Source organism: Pseudorca crassidens, chromosome 8 (genome assembly GCF_039906515.1).
Source record: "Pseudorca crassidens isolate mPseCra1 chromosome 8, mPseCra1.hap1, whole genome shotgun sequence".
Classification (NCBI taxonomy): domain Eukaryota; kingdom Metazoa; phylum Chordata; class Mammalia; order Artiodactyla; family Delphinidae; genus Pseudorca; species Pseudorca crassidens.
The window spans coordinates 19,561,546-19,578,528 of record NC_090303.1 but is presented as its reverse complement, the minus strand read 5'-3'; the positions used below and the strand labels follow the sequence as shown (position 1 = coordinate 19,578,528).

Genomic DNA, 16,983 nt, shown 5'->3' with positions numbered 1-16,983 from the left:
TACTCTGCTGCGGTGCGCAGGCTTCTCGCTGTGGTGGCTTCTCTTGTTGCAGAGCACGGGCTCTAGGCATGCGGGCTTCAGGAGTTGTGGCTCGCAGGCTCTAGAGCACAGGCTCAGTAGTAGTGGCGCCCGGTCTTAGTTGCTCCGCAGCATATGGGATCTCCCCGGACCAGGGCTTGAACCCGTGTACTCTGCACTGGCAGGCGGATTCTTAACCACTGTGCCACTGGGGAAGCCCTGGTTATCCATTTTAAATACAGCAGTGTGTACATGTCAATCCCAAACTCCCTAACTATCCCTCCCCCCTCCCCTCCACCCTGGTAACCGTAAGTTCGTTCTCTAAGTCTGTGAGTCTGCTGATTTTCAGTTAGTTGAAATTTAGTTAGTTGCATTTTAGTTAGTTGAATTTTTTCTAAATAGCTCTGGGATTTAAGTCTATTTAGGAAGGGTGTCCCTAGTCAGAGATTATTTTTTTTAAATAGTATCCCCAGATATAAGTAGAGTACTTTTGCAGTTGTTGTTGTTTTTTATGAATTTATTTATTTATTTACTTATTGGCTGCATTGGGTCCTCGTCGCTGCGCGCAGGCCTTCTCCAATTGCGGTGAGCGGGGCTACTCTTGGTTGTGGTGGCCTCTACCGTCACACAGCACGGGCTCTAGGAGCGTGGGCTCAGTAGTTGTGGCTCGCAGGCTCTAGAGTACAGGCTCAGTAGTCGTGGCACATGGGCTTAGCCGCTCCGTGGCATGTGGGATCCTCCCGGACCAAGGCTCGAACTCGTGTCCCCTGCATTGGCAGGCGCAATCCTAACCACTGCGCCACCAGGGAAGCCCCAGTTATTGTTGTTTTAGAGTAAAAAGGGTACTTTTCCTTTTGTTTCCTTCTGGCCAACAGTAGTGACGTACTTTTCGTCATGTCTCATTTACAGCAGTGCTGGCCTCCATGCTGTCCCTAACACACTAATCTTGACTTACTGGTCTTTTAAAGTCTACAATGCTTGTGGCAAAGAAGAAAAGAACTCTGGTACTGGAGTCCCAGGGGCTTTGACTGGCAGTTTCTGTTTACTCTCCCCAGTCAACTACTGATGCCCAAAGTGGCTCATTTAGAGAGGAATGGGAGGAGGTCAAGTTCTCCCGCTCTGCTTTAAATTATGGACTCTCTTCATCGTAGGCAACAAGGAGGTTAAGGAAAGAAGAGGGGAAAGCTGTTCACACACAAGTCAGTAACAGTATCAGCTGCTGCTCAGTGGCTTTGGTTCTGCATTTTAAATTATCAGCATACACGCATCTTTTGGCTTTTTAAAAAAGGTAGATTGAGGAGTATAAATACTACACCCAGGACCTGGTTACAAAAGATAAATATTCATATTACATCTATCTGTAATATCATATATCTCTCTCTCTCCATCTATCTTCGCAGTGACACTGTGGCTGATACCGCCTTTCAAATGGCTTTGTTAATATTTGGCAAAGCTTTGCCTCTTCCAGTGAAGACATATAAAAACTCAGGTAAGGAGTCAATTTAATTTTTTTTTTCAGGTGGCTACTCAGTTATTTCAACAAATTCACTGACTCAAAACTTTTCTTTGGGACTTCCCTGGTGGCGCAGTGGTTAAGACTCCACACTCCCAATGCAGGGGGCCAGGGTTCGATCCCTGGTCAGGGAACTATATCCCACATGCATGCCGCAGCTAAGAGTTCACATGCCACAACTAAGGAGCCCACCTGCTGCAACTAATAAATTAAAAAACAAACAAAAAAACCAACACTCTTCTTTGCTTATTTTAAATGCTACTTGCTTACACACTAACTCTGTGGATATAACTGGGTCTGTAATTATTCTAATGCTACCCGTTTATGTGCCAGTATCATATTGCTTTAACTGCTATACTTTTTTGGCCATGCCACGCAGCATGTGGGATCTTCGTTCCCCAACCAGGGATCGAACCCGTGCCCCATGCCTTAGGAGTGTGGAGTCTTAACCAATGGACTGCCAGGGAAGTCCCTACTATACTTCTATAATATGCTTTAAAATATACTGAGGCTGGACAGCTACATGTAAAAGAATGAAATTAGAACATTCTCTAACAACATAAACAAAAATAAACTCAAAATGGATTAAAGACCTAAATGTAAGACCAGATACTATAAAAATCCTAGAAAAAAATATAGGCAGAACATGCTTTGGGCTTCCCTGGTGGTGCACTGGTTAAGAATCCACCTGCCAATGCAGGAGACACGGGTTTGAGCCCTGGTCCGGGAAGATTCCACATGTTGCAGAGCAGCTAAGCTCGTGCGCCCCAACTACTGAGCCTGCGCTCTAGAGCCCGCGAGCCACAACTACTGAGCCCATGCGCCACAACTACTGAAGCCCGCATGCCTAGAGCCCATGCTCTGCAACAAGAAGCCACCACAATGAGAAGGCCGCACAACAGAACAAAGACTAGGCCCGGCTCGCCACAACTAGAGAAAGCCTGCGCACAGCAACGAAGACCCAACGTAGCCATAAATTAATTAACTAATTAATTAATTATTTTAAAAGAACATGCTTTGACATAAATCATAGCACTGTTTTCTTGTGTCCATCTCCTAGAGTAATGGAAACAAAAGCAAAAATAAACGAATGGGATCTAATTAAACATAAAAGCTTTTGCACAGCGTAGGAAATCATAAACAAAACAAAAAGACAACAGACTGGAAGAAAATATTTACAAATGATGCAACCAACGAGGGCTTAATTTGCAAAATATACAAACAGTTTATATAGCTCATTATCAAAAAAAAAAAACAAAACCAATCAAAAAATGGGCAGAAGAACTAAATAGACATTTCTCCAAAAAAGACATACAGATGGCCAACAGGTACATGAAAAGATGCTCAATCTTGCTAATTATTAAGAGACATGCAAATCAAAACTACAGTGAGGTACCACTTCGCACCAGTCAGAATGACCATTAAAAAGCCTACAAATAACAAATGCTGGAGAGGGTGTAGAGAAAAGGGAACGCTCCTACACTGTTGGTGGGAATGTAAATTGGTAACAGCCACTATGGAGAAGAGTATCGAGGTTCCTTAAAAAACTAAAAATAGAGATGCCATATGATCTAGCAATCCCACTCCCGGGCATATACCCAGAAAAGATGAAAACTCTAATTTAAAAAGATGCATGTGGGCTTCCCTGGTGGTACAGTGGTTAAGAATCCGCCTGCCAAGGCAGGGGACATGGGTTCGAGCCCTGGTCCGGGAAGATCCCACATGCCGTGGAGCACCTAAGCCCGTGCACCACAACTAATGAGCCTGCGCTCTAGAGCCCATGAGCCACAACTACTGAGCCCGCATGCCTAGAGCCCATGCTCTGCAAAAAGAGAAGCCACCGTAATAAGAAGCCCGCACACTGGAACAAAGACTAGGCCCCGCTCGCTGCAACTAGAGAAAGCCCACGCACAGCAACAGAGACCCAACGCAGCCAAAAATAAATAAATAAATATATTTTAAAAAAAAATGATACATGCGCCCCAGCGTTCATAGCAGCGCTATTTACAAGAGTCAAGACATGGAAACAACCTAAATGTCTATTGAAAGATGAATGGCTACAGAAGATGTGGTACCTACATACAATAGAATATTACTCAGCCATAACAAAGAATGAAATAATGCCATTTGCAGCAACACGGATGGACCTGGAGATTATCATACCAAGTGAAGTAAGTCAGACAAAGACAAATATTATATGCTTTTACTTATATGTGGTAAAAAAATATATACAAATGAACTTATTTACAAAACAGAAACAGACTCACAGACATAGAGAACAAACTTATGGTTACCACAGGGGAAAGGGGGAAGAGAGGAATAAACTGGGAATGTGAGATTAACATACATACAATACTATATATAAAATAAACAACGTCGTACTGTATAGTACAGGGAACTATATTCAGTATCTTGTAAAAACCAATAATGGGAAAGAATCTGAAAAAGAATATATGTGTGTGTGTGTGTCTGTGCGTGTATATACATATATATATATATATATATATATAAGTATAAAACTGACTTTGCTGTACACCTGAAACAATGTAAATCAACTACACTTCAATAAAAATAAATTAAAAAAAATAAAAACAGGTGGTAAGTTAGAGAAATCGATTACTATAAATCCAGAAATATCTTAGGGTGGAAAGTGTAGTTAAAATGTTTTACTAGTCTAAGCGTACAATTTACCCCACAGCAGAAATCATCATGAGAATGTTTCAATAAAAACATTTTAAAAATAAAAATCTATATGTATTTATACATATATTTTTTATTTTTATAGATATGTCATATATATATACTGAGGCTAATACCCCTTTATTAGTCACTTTTTCCAGAATTTTTATGGCTAGTTCTGTGTCTTTCCCACATTATGATCAGCTTGATTACACTGAAACATTCTATTGGAATTTTCATTAGTATCAGCACAAATTTATACATTGGTTCATTAGAGAACATTTATATGTATCCAAGAACAGGTTATAGCATTCATTAATTCAAGTCCTTTTACATCGATCAATAGCATTTCAAAGTTTCTTCATAGAGAGAGATCTTATACTTTACAAAAATCTTTGTTTCTAGGTATGTTCTTTTCTTTTCTTTTAAACTTTTTCTGTGTAAAAGAGTTTTTTCCATTATAATTTCTAATTGGCTCTCATCTGAATATTGATTTTTGTACATAATCTTTCCTATCTTGTATAACTTTCAGTCAACTCCTTGCGTAGAAACAATAAAATATCAGTAACAAAAACTGCAATTTGGCCTCCCCCCTTATAATTTTTACACCACTTATTTCTTAATTTTGTTTTTTGTATTACAGTATGCCTAGAACAATGATAAATAGTGGTAATAGTGTGGTCATCTTTATTTACTTTGTTCCCAGCTCTAATAAAATGCTCTAGTATTTCACCATTAAACAGGACATTGGTTTTTCATTTGAGACTTTCACACTTTGCCCTTTCCTTTAATAAAGAGCCTTTTTGAAAATTACAAATAATCTAATATGGTCAAAAATAATTCATCAATTGGAATTTACTTATTTAGCCATTCATTTAAGATTTTCCAGTTTGGGTCACCTGGGTTGTTTACAATTTTTCAAAATCACAAATAATGCTGCATAGTGTATCACTGTGCCTAAGAAAGCCGTTTTAAGTTTTTCTGAATTCAGACTTCCTCTGAAAAGACATCTACGCTGAGAACTACCAGAACAAAGAGCGTCTGTGCTTCACTTTGTTGAATACACTTCTCTCTTTACTACTCTGGACTGTGCAGTGTTTTTCAGCCTTGGTCCTTAAGCACATTCCTGCCGGCTCTTGTTATGAGGAGCCATGTTCCAGCTTTGCCTGGAAATACAGGGGTTGGGAGGACCTGGATGCGGCTCCTGGGCCCAGGGCCTGCACGAGAGGCTGTTCTGCCCCAAAGTGCCTGGTCTATCAACCCAGAGCAGCTAATCATGGAAGCAGCCCCACAGAGGTGTGTGCCCCTGCTTTGCAGCCTCTGAATTTCCAACATTACATGAAAAAGTAGTGGGGAAATTTTATCTTACTCCCTTGTTAAAAATATGCTGTTACTGAGTTAAACTGTTTAAAATCCACCGATATAATACCAGTTTGCCATTTCATCTCAGAGAATTCTTGTTTCCTTGCTGAGAATGTCCCCATACTCCCTGAAGACAGTCAATTCCTTGACGCTATCAATCAGTCTTATCTGTTTCCTGGTTCAATATGAGCAGAAACAGCCTGACCAAATTTCTTGAGGAAAAAACATTTGTCATTATTCCATTAATTATTATAAAATGTAGGAAGCTAGCCTGAGAAGTGGGCAAAGCTCATACTCCTTTACCCTCTCCCCTGGCTCTGAATGCCCTGTCCAACCCGAGTACCAAAAAGGTGTAAAGTGGGTCTATACCAGCCTGGGCCAGCTGCTCAGAGGCAGCAGATCCAGGAGAAAAAGGGCACCACATCCTTGACTTCAGATATGTAGGGACAATGGGAGAGCCACAGGGCATAAATTAATCCAGAAACAGTATCCTGGAGTCCAGGCAGGAGAGGATGGAGGTGAACAGAGGGAGAACCAGGAGGACAGAACCCCTCTTTGGTCAGTAACTACTGTTGTAGAAACGAATGGAATATTTAATAAGAGTCAGGAGGAAAGAAGGAATCAGATAAGCAACTTGGCAGCTCTGGAGAGAGCTTATGAAGACTGATGCCCAACAGCCATGAAAGACAGCTCTGTTCTTTTTTTTTTTTTTTTAAGTTGAGCTAAAATTAACATAACAAAAAGGTTATCATTTTAATCATTATAAAGTGTACAATTCAGTGGTCTCTAGTATATTCACAATGTTATGCAACTGTCACCACTATCTAATTCCAGAACATTTCTCTCACCTCCAAAAGAAACCCTACACCCACTGACCCCATTCCCTAGATCTGCGGCTCCTAGCAACCACTAATCTACTTTGTCTCTACGGATTTCCCTATTTGGGACATTTCATACAAATATAACCATATAGTATGTGGCCTTCTGTGTATGACTTCTTTTATTTAGCATAATGTTTTAATCCATGTCATAGTATGTATCAGTACTTCATTCCTTTTCATGGCTGAATCATATTCTACTGTCTATTCTTAAATACACAACATATATTTCTGAAACCCACTAGCACAGCAGAAAGCAAGAGCTACACTCAGTTCTCAGTGGTGTGGGTGCCCCCTGAGAACTGATGGAATGAAGCTGACAATACTTTTCACGGTACTGTTCATAGTTTTAACTTTGATGATCCTGGATCAAGCTCTTCGGCTGTCAGTTCACAGCAATTCTGTGAGTAACTTGGGACGACCAAAATCTTGCGTTTAAACATCAGGAGCCAACCTAAGCAGCATGTTGCACAAAAAAGCCTTTATTAACAAAGCCAGGGAAATACTGGCCCAGGCTCAGAAAGGAGACTGGCAGGAAGAGGCAGGAAAAGAAACAAATCATGCTGAATGAGGCTGTTCCTGCTTGAGATCCTGTTAAAACTACTAGGTGACTTTGGAGAGTTACATGAAGCTGAAATGCTGCTTATCCGGAGGATTGATCAATTCAGCAATAATTAAAATCCTTGTGTGGCGGAGTGGGTTTATCCTGTCCACCAGTTCTCACGGGAAAGGCCAATCTGCCCAGCCCCACGTACCCATTAAGCAAACGAAGGGTGCAGCCTGCATCCGCAAGATAAGTGCTATGTGCTTTCCAAAGGCCAGCACTGAGGTGTCTAATATGGTTTCTTACTAAGTCAACAGGAAGATGATAAAGGTCTATGAATAGAGCCGCACTGTGATCAAGTATGACACCTGGTGGCTGACGAAGAAGAGAAATAAGTACCTTCACGCTTCAAAGATGTCACATCATAAAATGCAACAGAAAATAACGAAATGCCATTTTTTGACCCTCAAATTAGTAAATTATTTTTTTCTTAGATCGTGATATGTGTCAGGGAGGATTCTGGAGAAGAATAAAGGTGATAAACTGGTACCACCTTTCTACAGGGCAAGTAAACTCTGCTAACAAAAACCTAAAACCTAGAATTTCACATTCCCTTTAAGGCAGTAATTCCGCTGCTAAGCTTATCTTAATGAAGTTATCACAGATGTGTGCCAAGATTTAACTCCCAATATGTTCATCATGGAACTGCTTATAATAGCAAGAAATGGGAAACTATGTAAACATTCAGAAATAGAACAGTAGTTCATAAATTAGGATGCATCCATATATTTAAATATCTTTTGCTACTTATTAACAGGGAAAGAGGTACATCATTTATTGTTTGCAAGAAAAGAACACATTTAAAATAAATATTTCGGTTTATAAGGAAAAAAGAGTCCCCTACAAAAATATACCAAGCCGGAAGCAAAGCAATCTCTGAGGGAGTACAATTATGGTGGAACTTTCATTTTCTACCTAGTTCCTTCTGTGTTGAAAACAAATTGAACCAATCCTTTTTTTTTTTTTTTTTGCGGTACGCGGGCCTCTCACTGGTGTAGCCTCTCCCGTTGCGGAGTACAGGCTCTGGACGTGCAGGCCCAGTGGCCATGGCTCACGGGCCCAGCCGCTCCGCGGCATGTGGGATCTTCCCGGACCGGGGCACGAACCCATGTCCCCTGCATCGGCAGGCGGACTCTCAACCACTGCGTCACCAGGGAAGCCCCTGAACCAATCCATTTTTTAATTTACGTGGAAAAATTCCCAGAGCTGGCCGGCCGGAAAGCACAGGAGTTGACTACAATGGTATTTCAGGACACCAAAGAGAAGGCAAGAACCTTCTGTGCCCCGCATCCAGAGCATGGAAAGCCCAAGCCCTCAAGTCACTGCTGGTACACTATTGTCAGGAGCTGCTGACGAGCCCATCACCCACAGAGGCTGTTTCAAATCTTCACACTCTTTTAAAGCTCCCTTCCCCACTCCTGCCCCCTACACTCTCAGGAGACGACCCCACGTTCCGGATCTCAGGGAGAGAGAGACCAGGCCACCAGGAGAGAGCACTGGCATCTTCAGGTGTCTCCTCCCGCTCTCCCTCAAACACAGCGACACCACACCACCACTCGTGAAGTCGCGGAGAGATGTTCTCACCCTGCCTTTACTATGACATCACGCCACTGTCCCAGGGTCAGTGAAGGAAAGGACCGGAAAATCCATTAGGATGCAACCGGGAGCTCAATCCTGACATTATCTCAAATGCATCAGAGGAGGGGTGGGAAAGGAGCCAGATGGCAGGTGACTGTGGAGCGAAGAGGAGGCGCCACCTCAACTTCTTTATGAAAAGATGGGAAAAGTACAAATACATACATGCATTTGTTTTCAGCGGGGATAGCAAGCATAGATGACTTTATTTTTCATGACAAAATTAACATACGGTAAACCGTACATACTCAAAATGTACAAGTTTTAACGTGAATGTTAAAACCCATGAAACCATCACCACATTCAAGCTAATGAACATCTGCATCACCCCCAAAGTTTTCTCCTGCCCCTTTATTTCTCCCTCCCACCACTCCTTACCTCAGGGGGTGCATGAGGACAGAAGCCTGAGTTTGTCCAACTTCCTCCTTTCCCTCTGACCTTCACTGAACTGACTGGGTTCAGGCCCCTGTCCTCCGCCCCAGCATATGGCAGTAGCCCCGATCTCCGTTCCATCCCTCTTGCTCACTGACAACCCCTAAGCCTGTCCCTACACACGACTCCCCCTGTTTAGATTAAGGTCAAGTCCAAGATCCTAACATGACCCTCAGGGCCCTTCAGGATCTGGACCGTGCCTACCCATCAAGCCTTATTTCCTGCTAAGCTCCCACAAAACTCAAACACCTGCCAGGTACCAAATATGCTATGCTCCCCAAATCCTTTCCAGTGTCTTTTCACAAGCTCTTTTCTTGGTGTGGAACCAACAACCCTAGACCCTCCCAGCCCTAGGAAACTCCTACCCATCCTTCTAGAATCTAGACCAGTGATTCTCAACCAGGGGCTATTTTGTCCTTCAAGGGACATTTAGAAATGTCTGGAGACATTTTTGTTTGTCACAATGCTGACATGAGTAGAGGGAATGCTACTGACATCTAGTGGGTAGAGACCAGGGCTGCTGCTAAACGTCCTACAATGCACAGGACAGCCCCTACAACAAAGAATTACCCAGTCCAAAATGCCAGAAGTGAAGAGGCAGAGAAGCCCTCATCTAGATGCCATTTTCTGTGAAAACCTCCCTGGCCTGCCCCCCACAAGGAATGCCAAGCTCTGTCATCAGGTCTACCCTAATACCCCAAATATACCTCTATTTTAGCATTTATCTCACTGTGCAATAAGTTCTGATTTATTTTTCTCTCTGCCATCTTTTTCATCTGTGTATCTCCAGCGTGTAACAAAAGACCTCATTCACTGTTCTGTAATTTTAAATAACTTATATTTAATAATGCATGAAAAAGAGAGAGAAAGGAGAGAAAGAGGCACTTATTCTCTTGACTCTACCACAAAAATCCTTTAAAAATTACTGCAAAACATTTTGGCTGCAAAAACATTAGAAAATACAGATAAGGAAGAAGAAAAAAACAAATAGAAAAGCAATCTTTTGAATAGGCAGAGGCACCATCTAAAGATGGAAGAGGTAAACTCCACAAAGCAAATCCAAGAACTCTGAAAGGTGGTGCTTGGAGTTTTGCAGTACGAATCCTGACATGTACTCACTACTTACTTGAGAACAGCAATCTCTTGAACGGTTATGGCCCTTTTATCTTTGGTTCCCATGTAGGAGAATATGTTTGGCTTGACTCTGATAAGACAAAAACAAAATCATCTGAAGTCACGTACCATTAGGAAATCATGCTTCTCATAAATTAAGATTTAAAATAAATATACTTAAAACCGTAACAGAATAAGAGAAGAGTTAAGGACAAACTTTATTTAAAAATATACCCAGGAGGGCTTCCCTGGTGGCGTAATGGTTGAGAGTCCGCCTGCCGATGCAGGGGACGCGGGTTCATGCCCTGGTCCGGGAAGATCCCACATGCCGCGGAGCGGCTGGGCCCGTGAGCCATGGCCGCTGAGTCTGCGCGTCCGGAGCCTGTGCTCCGCAACGGGAGAGGCCACGACAGTTAGAGGCCCGCGTACCGCAAAAAAAAAAAAAAAAAAAAAAAAAAAACCAGGAAAACATAAATTAGTGTGCAAGCTAAGAAAGTAAATGATGCCTGAACAATTATAAAGCAATTATACTCCAATAAAGGTGTTTAAAAAAAAAAAGGTTCCTGAACAACCCCCTCCTTAGCTGTCCATGACTTTTTTAAATTATTTTTTTAATTTAATTGTTGGCTGCATTGGGTCTTCATTGCTGCGCACAGGCTTTCTCTAGTTGCAGCGAGCAGGGGCTACTCTTTGTTGCGGTGCACGGGCTTCTCATTGCGGTGGCTTCTCTTGTTGTAGAGCCCGGGCTCTAGGCACGCAGGCTCAGTAGTTGCGGCTCGCAGGCTCAGTAGTTGCAGCTCACAGGCTCTAGAGCACAGGCTCAGTAGTTGTGGCGCGCGGGCTTAGTTGCTCTGCGGCATGTGGGATCTTCCCGGACCAGGGCTTGAACCCATGTCCCCTGCACTGGCAGGCGGATTCTTAACCACTGTGCCACCAGGGAAGTCCAGCTGTGTGTGACTCAAAACATTTGTACTAGCCAGCAACAGAGAAGGAAGTAATGCACTTCCTGTTGATTACATGCAATTCATTAATTACATAACTGTGAAGGTAAAGAAAAATACATTCTAGATGTATCACGTACCACTTCAAAAATTTTATACCTTCAATTTCAAACAAGTTAATAGTAATGTGAATTTTCCATAAATACATGCTATTTCTTTGTATAAAAGCCAAATGCTAAAAACAAGGATCGGAATAGTTTTAATATGAAGATATAAGTGAGCCAGTTAACCAAGAAGAATTTTATAAAAACCGCTCCACGCGAACAGGAAAGAAACGGGAAGAATTTCTTGAACTCTGAGCAATCCCAACTCCAGATCTCAGGGGAGCTCCCTCCCCAACTGCCTACTCTCCCGGGTTCAGGTACAGACAAGGAATCAGAGAGAGCTAGCAACCAGAGTAAAGTAAAATGCTACTTCAAATGGTACTGTGTCCTATGGACTAAACTGTGCTCCCTTAAAATTCCTATGTTGAGGCTGTGACAGCCAGTACCTCAGAACGCAAGTGTATTTGGAGATAGAGCCTTTAAAGAGGTGATTAAGTTAAAATGAGGCCCTAATCCAATTAGACTCGTGTCCTAATATATGGAGAGAAAACATGGACACACAGAGAGACTCCGGGTCATAGACACACTCAGAGGGAAGACCATGAGAGAACACAGAGGAAGTGGCCATCTGCAAGCCAAGGAGAGGCCTCAGAAAAAACCAAACCTGCCAACACCCTAAGCTTGGGGCTTCCAGCCTTCGGACTGTGGGAAAATGAATGTCTCTTATTTAAGCCACCCAGTCCGTGGTATCTTGTCAAGGCAGCCATAGCAAACTAACACACTGTGTGCTGTGTTTAAACTGGGTTAAATATATATCAGAAAGCAAATTTCCATGCATACAGGTTTGCTATGGTACCTGTACCCATTTCCAAAAATAAAATGGCACCTGGCTCATCCTCAGAGACCCAAACTCTACTATATTTGCACTCCTGTGAGAAAATCTGACTGGTGTCGGTTTCCAATCTAGTCTATCTCCTGGAGTTAAGAGCTTATGGTTTAGTAGCAGTCCTCTGCAACCACATCAAAGTGTAGGCTTTAAGGGAAGAAAGTTAATTTTTATTTTCAGCTAGGTGAACTGGTAACTCTCAACTACATGTAAACCACTTACTTAAAGAATTTTCATTTTGAATCACTGGCAATATGCAAGGAGGTTAAAAAAAATTAATTCAACTGTTGTCTAAGAAAACTATAATTGGGAATTCCCTGGCAGTCCAGTGGTTAGGACTCGGCGCTTTCACTGCTGTGGCCCAGGTTCAATCCCTGGTCGGGGAACTAGGATCCTGCAAGTCATGCAGTGCAGCCAAAAAAAACCCTCCCAAAACAAACAAACAAACAAAAAAAACCCACTATAACTAGGAGGCACATTTGCTACCTATTTGCCTATTTTCCCACTCCTTTTCCATCAGCATGGAAAGAGGAAAATACACTTCTGTGTTTTGATTTTGTATGGGCAAAAGAACAAAATACTAACCTTAAATATTTAGACAGTAGATTAATAGCATCCATGGTGTCTTTGTTTTCCTTGTACAGTAGGAAGTGGCAGTAACTTCCCCTAGATTTTGGCCAAGAATGTTTTCTTGGATCTTAAAAAAAAAAAAAATTAACTATTATATAACCATAGTAAAAGTTAGCTGAGTTCTTATGAAACCCCACAAGATCATTTTTGCTAGAGAACCTTTGAGAGAGAAATCAGATCTAGTCTGACAAGAAATATGGGTTAAGTGGTTATACCTTGTGGTCTACAGTTATTAAACTTTCTGTGATTGGATACTTATCTGTCTGTATTTAAAAGCAAAATCGAGAAATGTAGGTGGTGTGACAAATGACTAAACCTAACCAGCAATCTTCACACAGAGAAACACAGAGGGGTCCACCATTCCCCAGTGGCTTACTTTACAAGCATGTGTCTGAAAGGGGGCCGCCTGGCCCTCCAGAACGTATGCAGGCCAGAGGGAAACAGCAGTCATGGCAGAGCCTACAAGCTTTGCCTCATCTCCCCAGTCAGGTGTTCGCACAACAGGCTGGATGCCCCAGCAGGGTTGGGGATAAAGCTTGTGAGCAGCTGCCTCAGTGACAAGTTTAGATTTTCCAAAGGCCACTGCCATCACAGTTTAGCTAATACTAGATGGTTTGCAAAGGTCTACTGGACAGAGAGAGCAGCTGGCATCCAATACCTAATTGTCATTCTTGGGGGAAGAGGAGACTTTAAAAATTAAGTCAGGTTAAATATTAACTTCTGAGCCACTATTACGTCGATTGCTCAACTTTTTAGAAACTGGCAAACATTCCGAGACTTTGGAAAATCTGACTTTTAAAACTGTTCTTCCAAACGAACATTAAAATTACACTACAATCTAGAAACATATATTTAAACAATATTAAGATTTTGACTTCAGTTGCCCAAAGAGCGTTCTGAAAACTCAACACTTTGGGAGAAATGTGTAAGCCACAACTGCACGTCCCAGATGTTGTACAATAATGTTCGTGAGTCTTGTGTGACACACAGCTGCAGCTGTTATATGAACGCATCTAATTCAGTTGATTTCTGTAACTATGAAAGAAAGACTGTGAAAAAATATTTCATATAATCCCCAGAAGTCTTCTTCTTTTAAAAATGTTCCTTTGCCTTTGTCCCTTTAGCATGAACTCATGAATCCTTCATCTTCAAAGACATAAGAAACTTCTGACACTAAAGTTACTTGTACACCTGCCTTTGCCAAGGGAAAAAGCACTGCTTCACAGGTTAGGGATATAAGCTACAATGTAAAGAACAAATTGACCAATAAGCTGTCTTGGAAAACTGCCATAGCGTGTATGCTTAAAGTATTACAGAAAAAGCACTGCAAGCATTTCTTGGGCTCTTGGTATGAATTCCTCACAACTCATCCTCCGAAAATTGTGAACAGGGATATTATTTTTGGTTTTCCTTCCAGCTCCCTACATTTAAGCAAAACTGTCTATACTTAGCACTTGTGACAAAAATCATTGGCATTTCATTTTATCTACATGAAACGCCAACCGCTCTTACCTGCTGCAGTTCTGACCTCTGTCCAAATGCACAGCATAAAGAGCACAAGAGAGCAGTATTTAATTTATAATAATATTAAAGTGCTTTAGAAGTGAACATGCAAATGATCGCATGGAAAGTTTCTACTGAGGACTCCTACAGCGCCTGGTGGTTATGTGGTGGGTTAACAGCCATTTAGACATTAACAATGGAATGTCGCAGAGGCAAACAGTGAACAAGCAGAAAACTCACCGACAGGTCCAGGCCTCCCTGTCTCAATCCCCTCACAGTGGCCTGTCCACTCACCCTCAAAAGCTGCACTGTCTGTGCCTACAGGATGTAGCAAAAGGTGTAAGACTGGATGCAAAATGCCTCCCCATCCGGAGATTTGTTTTCTTAAATATGGGAGGACGTGTACCAAAACACTATTTGTGATTATCTTTCAGTTGTGAGACTGCAAGTAATGACTGTTTTGCATTGTGCTTTTCTGTGTTTTATGAGTTTCCTGCACTGATTTCTTTGAAAAAAATGAAAAAAATTATTATGGAAAACAGTTCTCAAACTGATAGATTAAAACAGATTTAAGAGACTTACCCACCGAATGCAATGTTCTGACCTTGTTTGTATCATGATTTAAACAAGTCATCTGTATGCAAAAGGCATTTCTGAGACAATCAGAGAAAAACTGAACATGCACGGGGTATGAGCTATTAAGAAATCACTGTTGATTTTGTGGGGATATGATAATGATTTAGGGTTTTAGTTCTTATCTGTCAGATACATACTGAAGTATTTACGAGTGAAATGAAGTACTACGTAGAATTTTCTTTAAAAACACTCCAACAAAGGAAAAAAAAGTGGGAGGAAGAGGTCAAACAAAACAACAGAACGTTAATAATACTGAGGATGGTTGATGGGTACACAGGGGTTCAGAATACTACTTCCTTTATTTGTCTGCATGTTTGAAAATGTCCATAATAAAAAGCTTTAAAAAAATTTGTGATAAAAATTGATGAAGTGTAGCTACATTTTCCTCTAACTACCCTTTCAGTACGCTCAAAATTAACTATAGTGGCAAGAAATAAATGAAACCGCAAGACTAAAAAACTAAATGCTATTACACCTTAAGAGAAACCATGACAACTGATATGAGTTTGGCTCACAAGCATGCATCTTTTATTAGCAAATCCAAGCAGTGAGCATGCATTCAATTACCTCCTCTGCAAGTAACAGACATAAGGATTCTTTTTCCAAGTGCACTCAGTACACAAACTAGTAATAAGCATATGCATTGATTAACTGGGAATGTTTTTGAATAATGGACAATCGGTGAGTCTCAACTTATTTTGGGGAATTTGTTTGACTTCATCAAACTCCAAATCCTTGGAATGCTAGGTAGCATAGATGGTAGCTTTACAATTTAAGTGAATTTAAAATAACTTTCAAACATTTTTGAGACACTCTGATTTAAAATACTAATGCAAAGAATTCTCAGGCTAGGAAGCAACCTTCTGATGGTCTAATATGGCAGCCCCAGGAGAGGAGAAACAGAAATTAGATAAAAAAAGAAAACCACATTCAGGAAGATTCATGTATTGAGCACAGAGATCCTCATGAATAAAGAAGGAAAAATGTTTGTAGCTCGAGAAAGATGACAGGATGGGTAGCATGCAGAACATTCTTTCCTTCTTATTCAAGTCCATTTCCCCTGCTGCACCTGCACACCCACCCTGCAGCTTCCCCAGGGGTTCTGCTCCAGCCATCATCAGCCCCCTCCCTCTCCACTGGCTCTTTCCCGTCAGCATATCAATATGCTCAGGGCTCTTGCATTTTCAAAGTCAAACCTACGTCTCCCTCTCCTTAACCATGTTCCTTTCCTTTCTCCTTCTCTTTACGGTGTATTTCTCGTCTTCCATCTCAACCTACTGTGTAAACTGGTTTCCAGTCACTCCACTAGAACTGCTCTGGCAAAGACACTGATGATCTCCATATTGATAAAAATTAGTGGGCATATTTCAGAGTTCCAATCTTGTTGGAACTGTCTGTAATATTCTCCACAGCTAACCACTCTATCATTGAAATCCCCTCTTCCTATGGATTGCATAACACCAGGCTCTCCCAGAAACTTAACTCTGTATCTGTCTGGCTCTTCTTCCTGAGTCTCTGTGGACTCCTCCATCCAGGTATGCCTCCTGGAAACCATTCATTTCGCACAGTATGGAGAATCTCTACATATTACATGGCACAAAAAAAATTTTTAACTTAAATGTTTAAAAAGGTTTTTGGGGATGTATACTATCTATCTCAAAATGTAAGTTAATTTACCTGAGTATATGGTTTATGATAATGATGGTATTTTCAGAATAATACCATATGTATGCTTTAGTAGGTAAATCAATGTGCCCTATCAGACTGGATTAACACACAAAATAACGTCTGAGTTATAACAGTTGGTAATTTGTGTTTGGCCACCATGATTTAGAATCTACCACACCCGTGTTTTAGGATGCATGGCCCTATCTGAGGTAAAGAATGTTGCAAATCTGCTAGGACTTCCCTGATGGCACAGTGGTTAAGAATCAGCCTGCCAATGCAAGGGACGTGGATTCAAGCCCTGCTCCAGGAAGATCCCACATGCCGCGGAGCAACTAAGCCCGTGCGCCACAACTACTGATCCTGCACTCTAGAGCCGGCGAG

At 41.5% G+C, this 16,983-nt stretch overlaps 1 protein-coding gene across 5 annotated transcripts in view; it reads right to left on the bottom strand.

Moving 5' to 3' along the window:
• The window catches only part of PUS7 (pseudouridine synthase 7), a 101,762-nt gene that overhangs the window by 14,696 nt on the left and 70,083 nt on the right, over positions 1-16,983 (bottom strand). For 4 of the 5 annotated variants that reach the window (XR_010945397.1, XM_067745970.1, XM_067745973.1 and 1 more), the window contains exons 6-8: positions 14,308-14,325; positions 12,751-12,862; positions 10,248-10,325 (exon numbers count right to left, since the gene is read on the bottom strand). Coding sequence is in view for 4 of the 5 variants with exons in the window: in XM_067745970.1 (XP_067602071.1) it covers positions 10,248-10,325; positions 12,751-12,862; positions 14,308-14,325 (208 nt within the window). In the remaining variant the exon portion in view is untranslated. The remainder of the gene's footprint in view (positions 1-10,247; positions 10,326-12,750; positions 12,863-14,307; positions 14,326-16,983) is intronic. The other variant, XM_067745971.1, reaches the window with a different exon arrangement.